This window comes from Dipodomys merriami, unplaced genomic scaffold (genome assembly GCF_024711535.1).
Source record: "Dipodomys merriami isolate MVZ:Mamm:240054 unplaced genomic scaffold, mDipMer1.0.p SCAF_49, whole genome shotgun sequence".
In the NCBI taxonomy this organism is placed as follows: Eukaryota; Metazoa; Chordata; class Mammalia; order Rodentia; family Heteromyidae; genus Dipodomys; species Dipodomys merriami.
Window position 1 is genome coordinate 8,575,527 of NW_027206057.1, and position 21,210 is coordinate 8,596,736.

At 37.2% G+C, this 21,210-nt stretch overlaps 1 protein-coding gene across 5 annotated transcripts in view; it reads right to left on the reverse strand.

The window, feature by feature from the left end:
* The window catches only part of Satb2 (SATB homeobox 2), a 195,866-nt gene that overhangs the window by 52,198 nt on the left and 122,458 nt on the right, over positions 1-21,210 (reverse strand). For all 5 annotated transcript variants that reach the window (XM_069995747.1, XM_069995745.1, XM_069995746.1 and 2 more), the window contains exon 8: positions 1,619-1,831. In XM_069995747.1, the coding sequence (XP_069851848.1) occupies positions 1,619-1,831 (213 nt within the window). The remainder of the gene's footprint in view (positions 1-1,618; positions 1,832-21,210) is intronic.

Consider the following 21,210-nt stretch of genomic DNA (forward strand, 5'->3'; position numbering starts at 1 on the left):
TGTTGAAAAGTAAATATTGGTGAAAATGAACAACTTGCTCAACTTAATCAGTGTGTCCACCCTAGAGAAAAAGAAATAAAAAATCCTAGAGAAAAAGAAATAAAAACTCTCGGTTACACTTGTCCAAAGCAAGAAGAGACATATTTTTGGCTGAACACTAATAAAAACTCATAATTTACTAAGAACAATGTGGTAGTATATGATAGAAAATGATTTTTAAAAATGTAGAACTCAAAAATATGGAAGTCACTATCAGAGTAAATAAAAGTTTATTTACTTCAAAAAGACAGAAAGACTTCTACTAGAACGAAGTTCTGATTTTATGCTTAATCAGCTCCATGGAATTTATCAGAAAATGAAATTGTATGAAACAAAAACTCTAATATGTAAACACAACAATCTTTGGTTGGGAAGCACATTTGCACAAATGTGTTCTTGCACTAAGATGGCTCTGAGAACCATCACTCAGTCCGAACCCAGGCTTTATCCAAGCAACAGTGAATGAGATGGCTTCATCATAAACTAATTGAGTATTAAAAATTAGGGGAAATAAGAAGTAGATGAGGTATGAGTGGGCTCAGATATGAATTGGAAATGACCCCTGATAGCCTCAAGTCCTTAGATGCAACTAGAAGTTTTAAAGTGTGCTATTAGACACACACACTTGCAAGAGGGCCTAGATCAGAACATTGTAAAAGTGTATAGAAAGGAAAGATGGAAACCACCAAATCCAATGAGATCATCCTGGAAAGGAAAATCATTGAGGCCTACTTTTCCATTATCATTTTCTAGCAAACATTGAGTGACACTCGAACTGTCTGTGGTAGCCACTGCCTTTGCATGCTTCCATAAGCAAGGGATCCCCCCATTTTTTTTTGAACTGCATAAAACAAAACTTAAGACTACTCTCTATCCCTTGCCCCAAGCTACTTTCTTCCCCTACAAAAAAACAAAATCAAAAAACCATAACTGGGCCCTGGTAAATCACTCCTGTAATGCTAGCTACTCAGGAGGCTGAGATCTGAGGATTGCAGTTCAAAGCCAGCCTGGGCAGGAAAGTCTGTCAGACTTATCTCCAATTAACCACCAAGAATCAGAAGTGGTGCTTTGGCTCAAGCGGTAGAGGGCTATACTTGAGGAAAAAGGAAAAAAAAAAAAAAAACACTTAGAGGCAGTGCCGAGGCCTTGAGTTGAAAAATACAAACACATACTCACGCACACGCATGCACACGCATGCGCGTGTGCGCGCACACACACACACACACACACACACACACACACACACACACAAATGAAAAGCAATGTACTTGCTATACAAACTCGGCTTTTACCCAAACTCCTATTCCTTCCTAACTAAGCAGCTATATGCAGACTTTCAGAGCATGACTCCCACTCCTCATCCCATACATATACCACATGTAGAAGAGTGTGATTTTCCTAGAGAGATAGAAATGGTATAAAAGATACTACAGGGTTACAATCATTATATGCCAAAGACCATATATCCTTTGACCAACACACTCACTAGATTAAGAAATCCTTGAATTAGAACACTTAGTTTTCAAGAGTCTCTGTGCAGCAAGGTGATTCCAAGTGAAGAGTGGAGCCAACATCTCACCTGAGGGGTTCGGGAGGAACTGGGGCTGCTCGAGGCGGAGGAGACCATGCTCACATTGGGGTTCATGCTTCGTTCTCGCTCATCCTGATAAATTCGATCCCGCTCCACTTCCGGCAGGTTGAGGAAATTCTGCATGGCCCTCAGGTTTACCAAAAGAGACTGAGAGGCTGTCCGAGGGTCTTCTTCCTTTCGCAGAATCTCAGACAACAATCCCTGATAAAGTGGAGAAGAAAGGCATATCTGTCATAGCTGCAGGTATACATGTGTGATTTCCATCTCCCAACAGCTCCCTCTTTATTTGTTTGGCAAAATCAGCTCACTATGATGTCAGGAAACTCAGTTTAATTCCTGCTTGGGGCTCTCCAGCAGAATGATTCTGAGGGAATGTGCTTGCCTTCCTTTTTGTAAGACTGTGCTATTCTGACACTTTATCGTCACTGTAATAATCAGTGTAGAGATGGCAGCTAGCAAGGTAGGCGCTGGGGAAGGATTGTGAAACTGTGACTGCCGCCAGGTGCCTCCTACAAGTATTTCAGGAACTGTTAGAACTCTCTCTGCTTGAAACTGGGCATACTTGGCACTCCTGTTCAGCTTTACAAATCTGCCAAGTTTGGTAAATTTAGTTCCGACATTTAAACAGCATGGGAGATTTACATTGATTTAAAAAAAAAAGAAAGAAAGAAAGAAAGAAAAAAGTTTGGCTTAATTTCTGTATGACCGGCCACTGTTTTCAATATAGATGTTTCTGTAATTGAAAAAAAAAAAAGGTACAGCAAAGAGCTACAATGTGTGTCAACCTCTGATAACTTCGGATTCTACACACATAATAGCTATCTTCATATATGTACAGAGGGAGCCAAACCTTCTTCATGAGGCAGCAAGTGTCATAAGAAAACTAATCACACCATTAAAGCAATGAAAATATGGCCACATCCAGTAAAGAGCCAGAGCAATCTACAACTAACATGTGTACAGAATGCCATGGTAGGCTCAGATACTTTCTGAATGTGTAACTCATCCAAATGGCAAGATTTAAATAGGAAATTAGTGTTTTCATGGGTCCTAATAGCAGGAAATTCACCAAGATGTTGCCAAAACTCTGGTAGAGTAGTAAAGATCCAAGAAGAAAGCAGGAGACCTAAGTTGGAAAGCTCCAGTACTTCAGGCAGATGTAGATCCATTTCTATCCTGCACACTTGTTGGATTATCACACAGAGATATCCTTTTATATTCTTAGCTAATATCTATCCTCAGAGCAGCATGAGATCAGGGTTTATGACTGTCCCTCAGGAAGAGCTGTGAAGTTAATCCTAAACCTTTGAACAGATGGGCAACTCCAAGTCATGAAAAGTTACTTCTATGAACTGTAGTAAAGTGTTATTGATGCCAAAGATGTTTCTACAAATAGGAACTACTCTAAAGACAATACCATAGGATTTCTAATATATTGTTTAAATATAAAAGGGCAAGTGGGTGTTAATGTTCATGCTTATATACCTAGTTACTCAGAAGGCTGAGATCTGAGGATTAAAATTCAAATCCAGTCCCAGCAGACAAATATGAGAGACATTTACAACCACTTAATTAGCAAAAAGCCAGACTTGGGGGCTGGCTTAACTAGAACTGTCAGCCTAAGTGTAAAGTTGAGCAAGAGTACAAGGTTCTGAGTGCCCGCACACCCATAAAGAAGGGGGGGACAAGGTGGGGGAAGACATTTGATATAAGAAAAATAAACAGAAATCTGAAAAATATAGCATATATTTGGCTGTAAAGTAATGCATTGTAATACAGTGAAGTAAATGCCATATACAAGAATGTGTATCATATGGTTATCAGCATTCTGGAAAGTAATCACCACTGAACACATCACAAAAGTCAATCAAGGGATGTATATGTAGGATGCCACCTGATAGTTCTGCAACTTGGAGGTCATGATTAGAGGAATCCTCATTAATACTTGAAAGAAATGTGCAAATAAATATGGCTGAAGAGCTCTGTAGGGGGAGGAGTGGGTGTGGGTGTGAATGAGAGAGACAGACAGCAGATAGGCAGACAGGGAGAGAGACAGAGAGAGGGGGGCGTCAGAATGAGAATATGAATAAAATATGCCATATCATGAAGCTAGGAGAAATGTTCATGAGCACATGTGCATGTGCGTACACACCCATGCTTGTTCAAGGAAAGAGTAAAGTAGAATGTATGTGTATAAATACCCTATTGGTAAAATGGTCCAAAGAAAATCCAGATTTCTTGTCATGCTTTTAGAAGCAACAAGTGAGACATTTGTCTTCCAGGAAAATGTTAGGCAATCCATGAATTGATTCTCTTTCTGAAATTAAAAGTAGATTCTGTCTTAACTTATCAACTGTTCTACTTTCACTGAGTAACCTGAAATATTCATAATGCATTTGCTTCAGAGATTTAAAATAAATCCCTAAATTAATATGTGGAGAAGCAAGAGGGAAGTGGATTTTAAATTGCTACTAATTTTCAGTATTAGCAAAACACCAATATTAATGCTAAAATTTAAAGGGGTTATAGGGTCAACCTGGATATATTCTTTATGATAACCTAACAAGTCTGAAAAGCAAAGTTTATCTTATTGTTCCTCCTTGAAATTATTTTCACAACATATTGAATACATAACAGCAAGCATCTAGCTTATAGAACATAGCTGAAAGTATACTTCTAATGGACCATGTTCAAACTTACAAGTTTGTTAATTCTTCATCAGTAAAATAAATTCATTCAGTGTATGAATAGCATAACCTGGCACCAGTGACTCCTATTTATAACCCTAGTTATTTAAGAGAGAAAGATCCAGAAGATCAAGGTCCTAATCTATCTTGTATAGAAAGGACTTTGAGACTACATTTCCAAAATCACCAGCAAAATTCTGTGTTGAAGGCATGACTTGGGTGGTAAACACCAGCAAAACATGGAAGCTAAGCAAGTCTGAAGCTCTGAGTCCCAATCTTGGTACCTAGCAAAAAGGAGGAGGGGAAGGAAGAGGAGGAGGAGGAGGAAGAAGAGGAAGAGGAGGAGGAGGAAGAAGAGGAGGAGGAAGAGGAAGATAAAAAGGAAGAAAGCATAATGAAACCCACTAAAAATCAATAAAAGTGTGTGGGGGGGAGAGTATTAAAAAAGAGCAATATAGATGGGGTGAATTTGATCAAAGTATAGTATATGCACATAAGTAAATTTCACAATAAAACCTCTTTGTACAATTAATAGTAACAAAAGTTAAGTTGAACACTCATTCAAAATCATATTTTTTCTATTTGTTTCTTGTCTGACTTTTCTCTTTGAAACTGTACAAAGCTTTCCTCTGCATTGTTTATACAGTGGGCAGTCTTTTAGGAAAGCTTGACCATTTCTAAGGCCAGAGCAGACAAAAAGCCTTTACGATAAGTGCTTGACACCACCACTACTCAAGTCTGAGAGAAACAATATTTGTATTTTAAGTAACTGGTGGGAAATAACGCTGCCTCGGCTTCATTTGCCTAATTGTAGATAAAATCTCCAGCCAACCAGGTGTCCAGCAACATCTCCATATTACCTCAGAGAACTAGAACAGGATTCCATATTATTTATTTAAGTTCCCATCTGTGTAGTCATGGGCCCCAAGTACATTCTATTCACCTCACACTTTTTCACTAACAAGTAGTTAGTTGGTAGGCACAAGAAGAACTTCGGTTGTTTTGTTCAGTCTTTTCCACTTTGGTTATTTATATGCTTTTCATTAAAGTGGGAATTAAAAAAAACAGTCTGATTTCGTGAGGCTTATTCATGTAAAGTGATTTTACCTAGTTAATTGAAGTCACAAGTGAACAAAAAAAATCAAAAGAAAATCTATAGCATAATTCTAATACATCCCAAATCACTCCCATCTAATGATCAAGGTTGGTAAATGTTTATCATGTTGAAACTGCCTTGAACATAAATTAATAATTTATCTCACATAAATATTTCTGAACTCCTCACCATGGTGTCATCTGGCATTTTAATTATCAACCACCCATACAGGAGGTGTCACTTGGACATTGACATTTAGATGTAAAAAAAAATGGCACAGCACCTGGGCATTGATTTTTTTAATGTACTTTTATGAACAGAAAGGTCGTGGTTAGTGAGAATGTGCAAATAGAACAAAATTAACAAAATAACTAGGATATTGCTTATTAAACTTTCTTATTGGTAATCATGTTAAATTGTTTTGCAAGTACTAAGTGGTCATTAAGCATTTTCCTCATTGTAGCCAACAGAGCTTTCTCCAGGGAGATATTAGAACATTTTCCTCCATGGTGCTGGCAGAGGTTGTGTCAGACCAGGAGCTATGGGTTGCCTCCAGAACACAAGCAACTAGGCACAAGGAAGTTGACTTCAAAATAGTCCTTGGGTTACAAGTCACTAGAAAAGGAAGGGAGTAGGGAAAAGAGAATGTAAATTGGCCTCTCCCTGACCTATTATTAATGAAGGATTTTGCAAGTGCTGTATCACTTCCAACATATGCAAAGAATATCTGAGTTAGTAAGAAAGTTAAATAGAAAGTACAAAATGATGCCAGGTACCAGTGGCTCACATCTGTAATTCTAACTACTCAGGAGGCTGAGATCTGAGGATTACAGTTTACAACCAGCCCAAGAATTTCCATGAGGCTCTTCTCTTCAACTAACCAGTAAAAAGCTAGAAGATCTGAGGATTACAGTTTACAACCAGCCCAAGAATTTCCATGAGGCTCTTCTCTTCAACTAACCAGTAAAAAGCTAGAAGATCTGAGGATTACAGTTTACAACCAGCCCAAGAATTTCCATGAGGCTCTTCTCTTCAACTAACCAGTAAAAAGCTAGAAGATCTGAGGATTACAGTTTACAACCAGCCCAAGAATTTCCATGAGGCTTTTCTCTTCAACTAACCAGTAAAAACTGTGGTTCAAGTGGGAGAACACTAGCCTTGAGCAAAAGAGCTCAAGGACAGCACCCAGGCCGTGAATTCAGACCTTAGAACCAACACACATGCACACGCGCGCGCGCGCGTGCACACACACACACACACACACATACATATATATATATATATATACACACACACAGTACACAATGGGATGACATTCTGCAATTTAATTTGCTTACTAATATCTTCAAATACAAAGAATTTAGGCTGTTTTAAAATTTAAAAATTCATGTTCTTGTTTTTTCTACCGTAACAAAATATTTCTTTATAATAAATTAAATGACCTCACGGTTTCTGAATCTGCCACTTGTTATCATCGAAATTTCCACTTCCTTACTTCTGCTGAAATGTGTGTATCCTAAACTCTGTGAGTGTGTGTGTGTGTGTGTGTGTGTGTGTGTGAGAGAGAGAGAGAGAGAGAGAGAGAGAGAAAGACAGAGAGACAGAGAGAGAGACAGACAGAGACAGAGAGAGAGAAAGAGAGAGAGATGCTGAAACTCAGAAAAGTTTGAGGAGAGCCATTGTCATTATTGGCTCCAGAAAATTAACTTCTAAGTTTCTGCATTAGCTCTTCTCACCTTCTCTGGAAGCGCTGGTTAAATATTTTTAGTCAGTGTTTAACTCTGTAAAAGAGCAACAAGAGAATGCATGCATATGCAGTCTAGGTTTAGGAATGCTGGGTGACCCACCCCCCTACCCTAGACTCCTGTAGACAGCTCCAGGCCTGACAGCAACAGTGAAGTTTATTAGAGACTAGGTTTTAATATTTACCCATTCTTCATGGCTCTCCAATTGTTGGTGCCACTCTAGGATTAGGTGATACCTCTCACGGAAAACCTAAGAAGATCCTAAGTCTAATATATCAGTTATATGGGTAACCCCAAATTCACTATACCTGTTCTCCAAGAATGTAAGACGCCTCTATTAATTCACTTCTTATATATAATTCGTTAAAAACAACAACAAAACCCAGTGAAATATGAAAAAATTAAAAAGAGACAGATTCTCCTTCCAAAAAATTTATAATGTAGTAGGAAATAAAAAGTGGGCTTTTTTCAAGTTACCCACCACATTAAAACAAAAGTCTGAGATGGGGAGTTTCAGATAACTGAATGTAAATCCTTTATCAGATTTTAACTTGTGCAGTACTTGAAGTAAAACACAATGAAAACTTTAACAGAAATTGTCTCTTAATACATTTACAGTATTGTATTTACAAGCTAAATATATATATATATAGGAAATCACAAATCCCTTTTAAGTTTAAAAAAAAAGTGTTGTTTTTTTTTTTAGTTTTTTAGTTTGTTTTTTTACTACCACAATGTAAAGTACAAATATTTTGGGCCTAGTGGTACACATCCATAATCCCAGAATTTGGAAGGAGAAGGAAGGCAGGAGGATTAAAGCATTTGAAGCCAGCCTTAGGTTAGATAATGAGACTCTGTCTCAAAAAAAAAATAACAAGATGTGTATCACAAATGTGAGGTGGAATGAATGCCATTTTGGTTCAAAGGGAGAGCGTATCGAGAGAGAAAGCATTGTTAACTGCAGGGCTCAGGGAACACTTTTTGGGAGAGGTGAGATATAACTTAGCTAGATCTTTATGTCTAAGTACTATCTAGGTAGAAAGATAATGGTGAGACGAGGCAATGTTGGAGGGCCTAGGGCAGCAATAGAGGAAAAGAAAAAGCGCGTGACTTCTCCAGAATAGCTAAAGAAGTTTGTGTTTCTTTAAAAGCAAGAGTAAGGGGAGTACAAAAGCTGATGGAGTGGAAGAAGACATTGCGAGGTGAAAATAATACAGTCCACATTAATATAATTCTGAGCTACTGGAGTATATACAAACTAACCAATAAACATTACCCCCAAAATGAAGTGATATTAGATAATCTGTTCAGCCTTTTTGTCACCTGCAACAAATTAGGCTTTCAATATGCAAAACATCTTCCTTCCAGAAAAACAAATGATCATGATTCCACTTAATTGTAATTTAATGAGGCATAATTTATTTTTAAAGTGATATACACCAGGTGCGTACTGAGGAAAGTGGCCCAGACAAACCCTGGTGCTTCTCTTTGGGAAAAAAAAAAAAGCAACAAACTAGCTGAAGACAGTTTTCATTTCTACAAATTATGTTTGTGGCCAGAAAAGTGGGATAAAAAAGTGTAACTTGCAATGCTCACTTTATTTATTAAAACATATAGTGGTAATTCCATCCAAAAAATACTTATCATATAAAGCAAATAATCCACAAGTTTTGGATTCCAATCTGAATATAGGTAGAAAACAGAATGTCATTTAAACCCAGAGAGAGATTATATGTACAGTTAATTGCTATGCTTAAAGTAAAATCTTTCAGTTAGCACTTTTTCAGAAATACACTGGCAATATTAGGGAAAATAAGCCCATTCCTTCATAATGTACTTTAACTATTCATTCTGAGTATGTGAAAAAATTGTATGAAGTGCTTAGTCGCAAACTTCTTCAAAAACCTAGTTACATCTCTTTAAAGATGTAATGATTCAAAAATGCATTATATAGCAGTAGGGCTTAAGTTTATTTTAATTCATAATTATTTATTTTAATAAGCAAAGTGATGTCATGACCAAACATCAAATTTTTTAAATCATATATAACTCCCATTTTAAAGAGAAAGACTACAAAAGGTCACAGGTGCAAAGGGTTTGGACACTCACTTGACCCATCTTTCCATCTTTCCCTTAAGTATGACCTGCCTATCAAATGCTTGCTTTTAAAGTTAAAAAAAAAAAAAAGACAAGAAATGGAAGGAAATGGGAAAGGGAGAAAGGGAAGAAGAGAGGGAAGGAGAGAAGGAAAGGGAGAAGGAAGTAAGGCTCTCTCCACATTCCTCATATCTCAATATTTTAAGAACAAAAAAACCCTAGCAGCCTCTTAAGAAGCCAGGTAATATGAAAGCCTATCAGACACAGTGCACACATATTACAGAGGTCAGCTCAGAAGTCATGACCATGTTGCCTACTAGTCTCCAACCATCTGAAAGCCAACCTAAAAATATCATTCCCCTTCCAACCTCCAGTCTTATTTCTTCTACCTGCTCTCCATGCATTCTCCTCTCTGCTCATGAACATAAACACACTTCCTCGGGCCATGTATTCATAATCTACAACCCCGCTATGAATCTAGCTGCTAAAATTCATTTGTGTGATGCTAAAAATACTCCTGCTACCTCCACCCTCAAACACTTCCCCCCTCCACACACACCCCCAGAGCACTGCAGAGCCATGAAGCCACAGTATTTAGTTTGATTTGAATAAAAGGTATACAGGGCACAACAATGACAATTTGATTTTTATTATTAAAAATGATGTGTTAAATCCTCAAAGAAAATGTCGTTATTGCATTAGTTTAATAAAACTTCTCTTGTATTATAATATTTCTTTATTAGGAAAGACAGGCTCTGCATGTAGCATTTTTGTAAGATGGGGTGAGTAGAACTGAGCATCTAAAGGGAATTAATGTACTCTGCAAATAGAAATGCTTATACAAAAGTACATTTGCCAACAAATGTCACTGTAGAGATATATTCTCCAAGGCACTAAAAGACTAGTTACATAGGTATCTAGCTGTACTTTGGACTGAGATTCCCCAAAACACCAATTCTACCTCACATTCCCAAGACTTCCCATCTTCTACGTTGGAAACTGTATGAACCGTCTTCCCATCATATAAACTGCTTGGGAGTAGAATGTATACATTTTGTCCTTAGTAATTAGTTGGTGACATATAGGAAAACAGATCTCTTAAGAAGGCACTGAATGATTTTTTTTTCATTTCAGGGAATGGGAATCCTATCTTGACTGAACAGCCAACAGCAGGCCCTGGCAGACTATATACTGAGAGTCTGACTCACACTGTACTCAAGATCTGTTCATTCAGCCTATCGGAAATGATCATTGGAAACTGAAATTTGGGGCCAGGCAAATTCCACTTTAGAACACATATTCCATGTGCTCCAAATCTGCAATTCATTAAGTGAAACACATGTGTTGTGGACAGCTTTCTTTTTAGACTAGCAAGCAATAGAACTTTACCTGTGTCACTTGACACATCAGAATCAGTAAACATGCAGAGTGAATGGGTACACTGAACATTCTTGAAGCCAAAATTGTATTCTCTGAAATGCACTTTCTCCAAACCACATGTGAACACATTCCATGGGCAAACTCAGCGAAAGCCTTATTCCTGGCAAGTTTAATATTTTAAGCCTATATAATCCTTGCAGCAAGAGACATAATTAGATAAGCTGCCCTGCCTCATTTTCTTTATCCCTTCCTTTATCATTTCCTCTGTCCCTTCCTCCTCATTGTCCCTAAGAAGTGGCAGGTACTGGAATGGGACTTTGCAGAATCGAAACCGGTATTTTCTAAACACTTTAGTCTCCCAAAGCAAAAGCGAACGGAGGACTAAGGAAGTTCCCCTTGGAAATATTTTACTGGTGGTGCTCACAGCTCTAGGCACATACACGGTTACTACTCACGCCTCAATACCTGGTACCCAGACTATCTCATTCAAAAGTTTGGGTCCTGGTTATCTCTAGTTTCCCTGAGTCTTCTGTGAAACAGCCCTCAACATTCACTAGCTTTGGCTACTTAGTCAAAACACTGGCAAAAAGAACAGTACTTTCCAAACAAAACAAAACAAATACAATTATTGGATACTTATATCGCAAATATATTCTGTGCTTATAGATATAAGTAAAGCATTTTCTTAACACTTGAGGTGTCCTGAAACAGATTTAAAACATTATTCTCTCTGGCTGCAATTTTTCTGGGTTAACTTCGATCACTTGAAGGGTCAGCAACACCTGTTCCTGCCTAGCACACACAGCACACTACATACTTACTACATGACAACAGAAGTACTAGTTTGAAAACGAGTTCACTGTCTCTATTGCACTGAAGTAGGAGTTGTCTCTCATCTACTATCCTCTGAGTGCAGAAATAGGCCAGAATAAAGCAGCTGAAAGTAAGAGCTCTGGATTCATCAGTCTATTTGAGTTCAAAAGTGGACTCTAATTGAACAACCATCAATTAGTCTCCCTGTGGCACAGTTTCTTTACCAAAAACTCAGATAATCCTGCTTAGTTTAGAAGTACATCAAACATACTAATAACACAATACATGTTAGCTATCATTCTCATGCTGGGTTTGTGAATATTTAATAAATATTTGTCAAATGAGTGAATATACAACACATCAAAGTATCTGACTTTAAATGTGCAACTTTAAATACTTGAGGCACTTCGGTTGTGTTCCACAGTCTATTCATACAGAAGGCAAAGCACATAAGCAATAACTTTTAAGAAACGTATTAACTAAAATTATTTGGGATATAGAAGAATTTTAAAAAATCTAATAAAATATATAAAGTAAAATGGCCATATGGATATTTCAGGTAGCACTAAATTAAGATACAAATTTTATACTTCATAAAAGTAACTTTTCTTCTCAAAATGACATTGAAATAATTTAAAATAAATCTTAATCTGTATCATTGTTTAAACAAAGTTTATAATTATTAGTGATCATAAAGTTAAAGAGATCAAAGTAATTTTTATAATCAAAGATATTAGAAATAAGGACATTGGAAAGTCACAGTGTTTCAAACATAGTATGCACATGATTTTATAAAACTTTCTGCTTTCCTTTCTCCTTCCTTCCTCCTTAATTTTCCTTTCCTCTCTTAATTTTCCTTTTTGGTTCTTATTTTCCTCCTTCCTTCCATGCAGCCTTTCCTTTAGAAATAGAGCTATAGTAGATGCACATATACATACATATATATGTATTTGTGCATATGTATGTATATGTGCCAGCTATGATGTATTATGAATTTCATGTGAGTATCATAGCAAGAGAAGGTTGAAAGTAAATACAACAGTTTGTATTTTCAATATAGACACAAAACAGCCTAGTAACGCCTAATTGATTAGTTATATTTACCTCACAGCATTTCTGGCCTTAATAATGTAATTCACTTTATTTGAACAAATATTCACTTAACTCTGAACCAAATAGTTATCATTCCCCAATATGTATATACTGTTTTATTGCTTCAAATAAGCACTGGTGACAAACATAAACAAGGAGACCTAAAGGTAGTTTTCTTTATATTTCTTTTATGAAAATTATTCATTAATTATAAAACATCACCTAGAATTTGTGGAGATTAAATAACATAATGGTTAACTCACATTAAAAATCCATGTTTCTACTGAGAATATTCACCAGAGGTATAAGGCTTTATTGAGCACAGGGATCCTCTATGTATGCAAGATGAGTATATTGTTCTTTATTAGAGAATGATTTTAAAAAACTTATGAAACTATCACTGAAAAGGAATGTGCTTTTTGTTTGGTTTTCAACAAAAATGAAGAAATCTGAAGTTTCTGGAATGAGTCCAGTAGGTAACTTTAAAAAAAAGTAACTTTTAAGGATGCTATACATTGGTTAGGGAAGAAAAATTAGGTAGAACCAATGACATCAGATTTCCTTTCTTTGATCTTTCGGTATGAGTTTTGTGAAGGGAAGTGGAAAAGGAAAAAAACAATCTCTCTGTTTTCTGTTACCTGCAGGATTCTATGTCAGGTAGACTTACTGAGTAGTACAGTTTGATAGTGGCTGAATTAGCCTTCCCTTTACCCAAAACACAAAGCCAGCCCTCCTAAGTCAGCAGGGCTTACCTTTTTGATCGACCCAATCCATGATTTTTGGCTGAGGAAGTCCAAAAAGTGCTAACAAGTCTTTATATGTGCCCCATTAACTAAAGTAAAACTGCTACCTACACAGCCAGCCTCAAGCCATCTAATAACTCTGAGACACTGCTATCTTGGGAAGTATTAACATTATTACAATCTTCAAATCTATGAACGCAAGCCAGTGAGTCTGAAATGAAAGACTGTTTATTTTACGAAGCAAGCATGGCCATCTCTTCCTACTTTATTAATTCAATGTTCTGAAAATCAAAAGAGGGTATATTATTTACTTCAAAACTCAATAACATGTTCATGCCTGACCTGCACCATTTCATACTTACAGCCCATCTTTCAGTGGCTGGACTTCCTTTTTCTCACAGGTTTCCTTGTCATTTTATAACCAGCTCACTGAACCATGGAGTCAAGACCCTAGATTTACATTGTATTCCATTGCTCTGTGACTTGCAGAGAGCCTGTATCTCTATTGGACACTGATAAATAATGATGACTGAGACCAGATGTCAGCCGACAAAGAATCCTGAGTACCTTGAAGGTCAAGTTTTCTACAGATATAAACTGTAAGTGTAATTAAATTGTGTCTATCGGAGGCTAACAATGTGCATAAATCAAACAAAGAACAAGATTAGTAACTCCAAAACTGACTTATAACATACCAAATATTTCTTGCCAAGATTTTTGTCTTGTTGCTATACATCTCTTTCTAACTGTGCCACTTCAAAACATAATGATTAGTAAGTCCTTAAACATTTTAACCTTAATAATTTGGGGCATGTGTGTACTATAAACATTGAGTCACAAAGCATGCAAGTAAAATCCACGTCATTTCATGCAGCCATTTACATTTCTGGCAGTTGACCTTACTGCCAACTTTTCTGATACATCATTCAATCTAATTTTCCAATCTGCTGGAAACATTCTCCAGTTGCTGAGTGACTTCATAAATTGTATTTATGACCCCAGTCTTAAGTTTCTTCAAATGATGTGGCTTTGATGAGTAAACTGCAGATTTTTTTGCAAAGTCTCATAAATAAAAAGGAGTGAAATGAGGACAGGTCAATCAAATGAGTTCCCAACAGAGTTTTGAGATCCTGTTCTCTGTCAGATAAAACCAGGGTACACAGCTTCTTAAGCAAGGCCTCTGATAAACATCTGTGATTTTTTTTTCCCTGAACTGAACAAGGAGTAAGATAACTTCATCAGAGACCTACTGTCACTTTTTGCAAAGCACATTTATGCTTCAATCAAAACTATGTTCTAAGAATCAGCTTGTGGGAACTATATATAGGAGATGAACCAAAAATTCTGAATTCTGTCATTATCTGCTGGAAAGATGGGGTAAGGATAGATCCAATAGATAACAATTGTAGGAAAAGTTTCATTGTCCAAAGGGTGTAAACTTCTCATTGCTGATTTCTTAGGTGAGGATTTTTTTTTCCTGAGCTCTACTACCAAATTTAAAGGGAGAGTGGTAGACAAAGGGTCACACCTAATTTCTCTTTTCTGGCATTCTACTGCTCCCATTCACAGGAGGCAGGCACATCCGTTCCACTGGATTTAGCCTAGTTTGGATCAAAGCTTCCTCTACTTCATTTAACAGATTTGTTCAGATGGAAGGTCTCAGAGGAGAGACAATGTTAGTAAATGGGGATTTCTGAACATATGAATATGTAGGTCATTGGATTTTTAAATAAATTACAGAATAGTTTATCTATTAAGAAAGATTTACTGTACATATTTTATGAAACATAGCTTATTATAGGTCAGTGGACAGCAGCACTATTAAGTCTTTTAAAATACTTTCATAAACCTTTCACACTGGCATGAACATCTTATTAATTTTTTAGGTCTATATTGTAACAAGGAGAAAGAATGCCTACAACTAGGATTTATAATCACACTATCCAAATAGAAAGATACTTATTGCATATCTATAGGTCAAGTTAGTGGAAATATGTCAATATTAAGATAAATTAACAATACAGAAGAAGAATATGAAAAAAATTAAAACTAACAGAGAACTGATCCTACTGCTTCTGGAATTTATTCTTCCAAAGACACCATCCACATCCCTGACAGAGCACTGAAGATAGGGATTAAAGACACTCTGAAACTCATGATCACATAAGTCAGCACTTACACTCAGAAAGGATGGTTTTGACTTGGTTTTAGTGGAACTCTTAGAGCTTCAAATCCTTTTTTTTGCTTTTTTTTTCTCATCTTCTCTCCTTTCCCTTTTATTCATTATCCCTTCCTTCCTCTCTCTTTTGCCTTCCTTCCTTCTTCCCTACTTTCTTCTTTTCTGCATTTCAGTGCCTAAAATTCTGTCTAGAAAATATTGTAGAGTCATAGATTGCCCACATTTAAAATAACAATGGCTATAATATTAGAGTAAAATATTCTATGTGAGTGCTTAACAGCATATGGGTTTTGCTTTTGTGTAAAGTATGTGCATAAAACTGAAGGTGTGTTTTATTCAAACCACTTCTTCACGATATGCCCAAATGCCAGTAAGACTCATGATGGCAGGGACTATTATCTAGAAGGAAAGCTAGATAAAGACTGAGATAAATGTACGCATTATCCTGCCCATGTAATTGTAACCCCTCTGTACAGTATGTTCACAAATAAAATAAAATAAAATTTAAAAAAAAAAGACTGAGATAAAGACTCTCAAGCAAGTGAATTATTAAGGAAGTGTTTCCAAGGGAAACTGATGAGGGACAGGAAGGGAAGAACACAAGTAAAGCCTCAGCTTAGCCTAACACTGGAAAGAGCTCCTGAGTGGCAGTGACTCTACTGCAGGAGGTTAAGGGAGCCAGGCTGGCATTGCTCTGTATCCATCACACAACGACTAAGCATTCCAGCTCACAGCTGCTGTGAGCATAGCAAAAGCAAAACCTAGTGGACAGAGGAGATTCCTTTATAGAAAGAGCCCAACAGCATGGAGAGACTTCTAAAATAACAGCATAGCAATGGGGAATCAAAAGAGCAGGGCTGTTATGGTTGGTATACCAAACATACCATCACTGGGTGATCATGAAAATGCTTAGAAATGGATCATGTAACTGACTGAAAGTTAATGCCTAGATCAGAAGACATTTTATCATTTTCACCGTACTGTTCTGCTGGGGTTCCATTTGCCATGAAATGGCATGAAAAGCAGGGCTAGTCATTTCTTTTTTTTTTTTTTTCTTTCTTTTTTTTTTTTTGGTTGGTTGTGGGGCTTGAACTCTGGGCTTGGGCGCTGTCCCTGCGCTCATCAGTTCAAGGCAAGCGCTCTGCCGCTTGAGCCACAGTGCAACTTCCAGTTTTCTAGTGGTTTATTGGAGATAAGAGTCTCACAGACTTTTCTGCCCAGGCTGGCTTTGAACCGTGATCCTCAGATCTCAGCCTCCTGAGTAGCTAGTATTACAGGCATGAACCACCTGCGCCTGGCTTAGTCATTTCTTTTTTAACACACACACACACACACACACACACACACACACACACACACACACAAATTGCTTTTTAATGCTAAAGACATAACAATATTGACCACTGTGTACTTGTGTATTCTGTGTCCAGAACCATGTTCGTCTCACAACTACATTTCCTATCTTAGAATTACACCTGCCCAGAAGATAAAATGTCCCAGAAGTTTTATGTTCCTAGCTTAAATAGTATGTTTTTGTTAACAAACAAAAAGAGAAATGTAAGAATAAAAAGAATAACAAATACAAACACACTGTCAAACAGAACTATCTCTAACTCCATTTATAATATTGTCATGAAGCATGAGATATTTCAAGCAAATGCTTTCTTACGATTTTTAAAGACATATTTATCAACAATAAAATGAGCTAAAACAAGTTCTTGGACATATAATCCTTAATAATGATATTTTATACCATCAAATGTTATAGTGGATCAGTCACACAAAGTAACCAGTAGTCCTGCTTTGAGGAACTTTTTCAAATATGATTTATTACAAATTTTGAGGTTTTTATCTAAGTCTTAGATGGAAAAATAGGCAGGCAAGGTTTTCATGTTTATAATTCTAGCTATTCTATAAATTCTATAAACATTCTATAAATGTTTGCCTATTTTATTTTACACACACATATAAACTAGCTAGATTTCTTCTTGGTAAAATTATCAAATCTAGGGGCTGAGAAGGTGGCTCAGTGGTAGAGTGCTTGCCTTGCATGCATGACATTCTGGTTCAATTCCTTAGCACCACATAAGCAGAAAAAGCCAGAAATGGCGCTGTGGCTCAAGTAGTAGAGCACTAGCTAGCCTTGAGCTGAAGAGCTGAGAGACAGTGCCTTGGCCCCATGACCGACAAAAATAAATAACTAACTAAATAAATAAATTATATATCAAATCTAGGAATATAAACTACAAGGTGACAAAATGTATCAAATTATTTTATTGAATTTAATAATAAATGAGCACCAGAGCTGGGAAGCTGGCTCCATGGCCGAGTGCTTGTCTAGCATGCTTGAGGCCCTGGGTTTGATTCATCAGCACCACATAAGCAGAAAAAATCCCGAAATGGCATTGTGGCTCAAGTGGTGCTAGCTGTGAGCTGAAGAGCTGAGGGATAGCACCCAGGCTCAGAGTGCAAGCCCCACAACCAACAAAAAAAAAAAAAAAAAAAAAAAAAAAGAGCCGGGCGCTAGTGGCTCACGCCTGTAATCCTAGCTACTCAGGAGGCTGAGATCTGAGGATCGCGGTTCAAAGCCAGCCCAGGCAGGAGAGACCGTGAGACTCCTATCTCCAATAAACCACCAGAAAACCGGAAGTGGCGCTGTAGCTCAAGTGGTAGAGCGCTCGCCTTGAGCTGAAGAGCTGAGGGACAGCGCCCAGGCCCAGAGTTCAAGCCCCACGACCGACAAAAAAAAAAAAAAAAAAAAAAAAAGAGCGCCAGAGATCATTAGCCAGTTCTAAAAAACATTCAAGCAGATGAAGATATGTTACATATCAATAAAGTGAATATAAGGCTGATACTGGTTTTAGGTGCTCATAAGAAAGAAGGTTCTGATTCTGTTTGCATTAAGTAATAATGAAAAAAGTTAGCTTTTTTCTGTCTTTGTGTTAAGTAATAATGAAAAAAGTTAGCTTTTTTCTATCTTTGCGTTAAGTAATAATGAAAAAAGTTAGCTTTTTTCTATCTAGCCAAAGAGTAACAATTTATGTTATCTATAATTTTTTGTGTGTTTACATTTATTATGCCATAAATTTCTGATTCCATTCAAAAAAGCTTACTATTTGGAAAACCCATAGTTGGTTTCATGAGGCATAATACACCATATTTTCTATTTAACAATGCTGCTGGTAAAACCAGCTGTCCAATCTTATTGTTAGTAACTACAGTACTTACAGCAAAAACGATCTGTCTGTTGACCTCCCAGTCAAGTTCAAACTATGTCATTCTGTCAATACCATCTACCTTGATTAGGCTGGGCTTATACACAACAGGTTATGATCCCACAGGGATGAAAAGCTTTCCCAAATTAAAAGCAGAATTTTAAAAGGAAATACTCATACATTCCTACACCGTTTCCATTTGATATCCTCAAGGCTGGCCCATGAAGTCAAGCTCATGTTGATTGAAAGTGAATGTTTCTTTCTGGGTGTAGCCATCTTACAAATTTAATGGCAGGAGGAAAATAATAAAATGTGTTCCACACTTCAATTAGACTTTTTATAACTTGGCACTTCAAAGATGGCAATGCCAAAGAAAAATCATTAATCCATTTTTTTTAAAAGGCAGAACTGTGCAGAAGACAGAGCTCCAGGAGTTGAGTGAGTGCCTGGGCAAAGTACACAGTTGCACCAAGATGATCTGTCTTTTATCTTGTCTCACTGTGAGTCTTCTCTTATGCTTCATGATATTTGGATGAAATGTATCCCGTATTTGCTTCTAAAATACAAAGTAACACAACCATGCTTTCAATTTTCTCCTTAGCCAAAGGAGCTGTGTACGTAACCAGGCAATAAAATGTTGGCTAGGCATGAAATGCCTATTCATGCGCATGAATGATAGATGAAAGATCACACACAGAGAACTGCAAAATACAGTCAAAGGATGCATCTTTCCAATTTGTATTTTACAACAGTATGCAGCAGACTGGTTCAAAAGGATCAAAGCCTTTCACAACCCTAGACCAGATAGCTGTGGACACACAAATGTTGTCTGAGTGTTTTGAGTCACAAGAGAAAACGGTGGAGTGATGTACGTGCACAGTGTTGTGTGGGTTTCTCTCTAAACACAGTTTGAGTGATGCAGGCAGACTCTGTCATTATTGAATGTACAAATTAGCTACCAAAGGAACATATTTCATCACTCTTCTTCCCCTGCATACCTAATATGTCAGCACCAAATCTACAACAATCCCATTCTGATTCTTTGTTGGTCCCAGGGCTGCAGTCTCAGAATTACTGATGACTGTTTCCAAACCACAATCATTCCTTCTTCCATCACTACTTCATGCTATTTAGCTTGAGCTAAGGCACCAAACTACTTCACAAACCCTTCAGTCTCAAACTGATTCTCTATCTCCTTCAAGGTCTTCCTGATTTAAGCCTCTTTTAAACACCAAATTTTGGAAAATGGAATCTGCTTCTAAATTAACCACTCCTTAATTCCTAAATTCTGATGTCTGTCACCATCACTGTAATAAAATTGTACTTTGAAATTGCCAAGCACTTCTCCCAACCTATAGGTAAATCTCATGTGTTGGTTTCAAGCTTTTCTTTTCTGGACTTCTCAGCTTTCCACAGTCAGATGAAGTCTCCTTCTGGAAGCTCTCTACTGCTCCTTGCACTCCTGCTACTATCTCCCTATTCTTCCCATCTCTACCTGTCACTACTGGCATCTCTTTTGCTTCTTTTTCTACTACTAGTGGTGGTGGCAGGTTCTCTTCTTCTTTTCCATGACTTTAAATCCCAGGCCATATGAAGATTTTTTTTCTAATGTCTTATGCCAGCACTAATAATTCTTTGTTTTTCTCTCTTTATGGTACTAAGGTTTCAATTCAGTTTTGTACTTGCTGGGTGGGCACTCTACAACTTGAGCCATGCCTTTATCTCCTGACAACTCTTAGTATCAAACTCACATTTTCTATGGATGTTGAAAATCTTCACAAGATGGCTGCCAGCATTTCAAAGTCAAAACGGTCACTATAAACTCATTTCAACCATTCTTCTAGTGTCTTCCTTGATTCTCTTAATAGCTACCCCTTCAGTCTCAGTCACCAGGCTCGTCAAGTCCTGGAGTTATCTTCACTCCATCTCTCTGTGCCAACTGACATACTTTCTGTCAACTTTTATTCCATAGTGCTCTTGCCTTTCTCTTCCACTGCCACCAATCTAGTTTAAAACTTCCCCCATAATTCAGATGGATGCAAATGGTAGGTCCCCACATAATAATCCTGTCCGTGTGGTTATCATAAGAGAAGAACCTTCCTAAGATTCAATTCTGGTTATTAGATCATGACTAAATTCAAACTTCTTAGCATAGCTCTCAAGATGGTGTCCTCCACCATCTTTTAATTTTACTTTTAGTTAGTTGTTTACATATGTTTTTATTCTTGGTCTTTCCTATCTTTGCAGCAAGCAAGCTTCCCACCTGGCATTTAGTAGAGGATAGCTTAAAGCTCCTGCACTCATGAAGTCTTACCTTACTCTCTGCATCCTAACTCCCCAGGAACTTCCACTGCTGCCACTGCTTACTTTCTTGTCGCTCATAGGACAGTGAGATTAGCGGCTTGCAAAGTTTAGCTCCCAAGCTAGTAGCACCATCATAGCCTCAGATCTCATTAAAAATAAAATTTGCTGTGTCTTACCCCAGACTTATTGGATCACCAACTCTGGGATGAGCCCAGGAAGTTATGTTCTA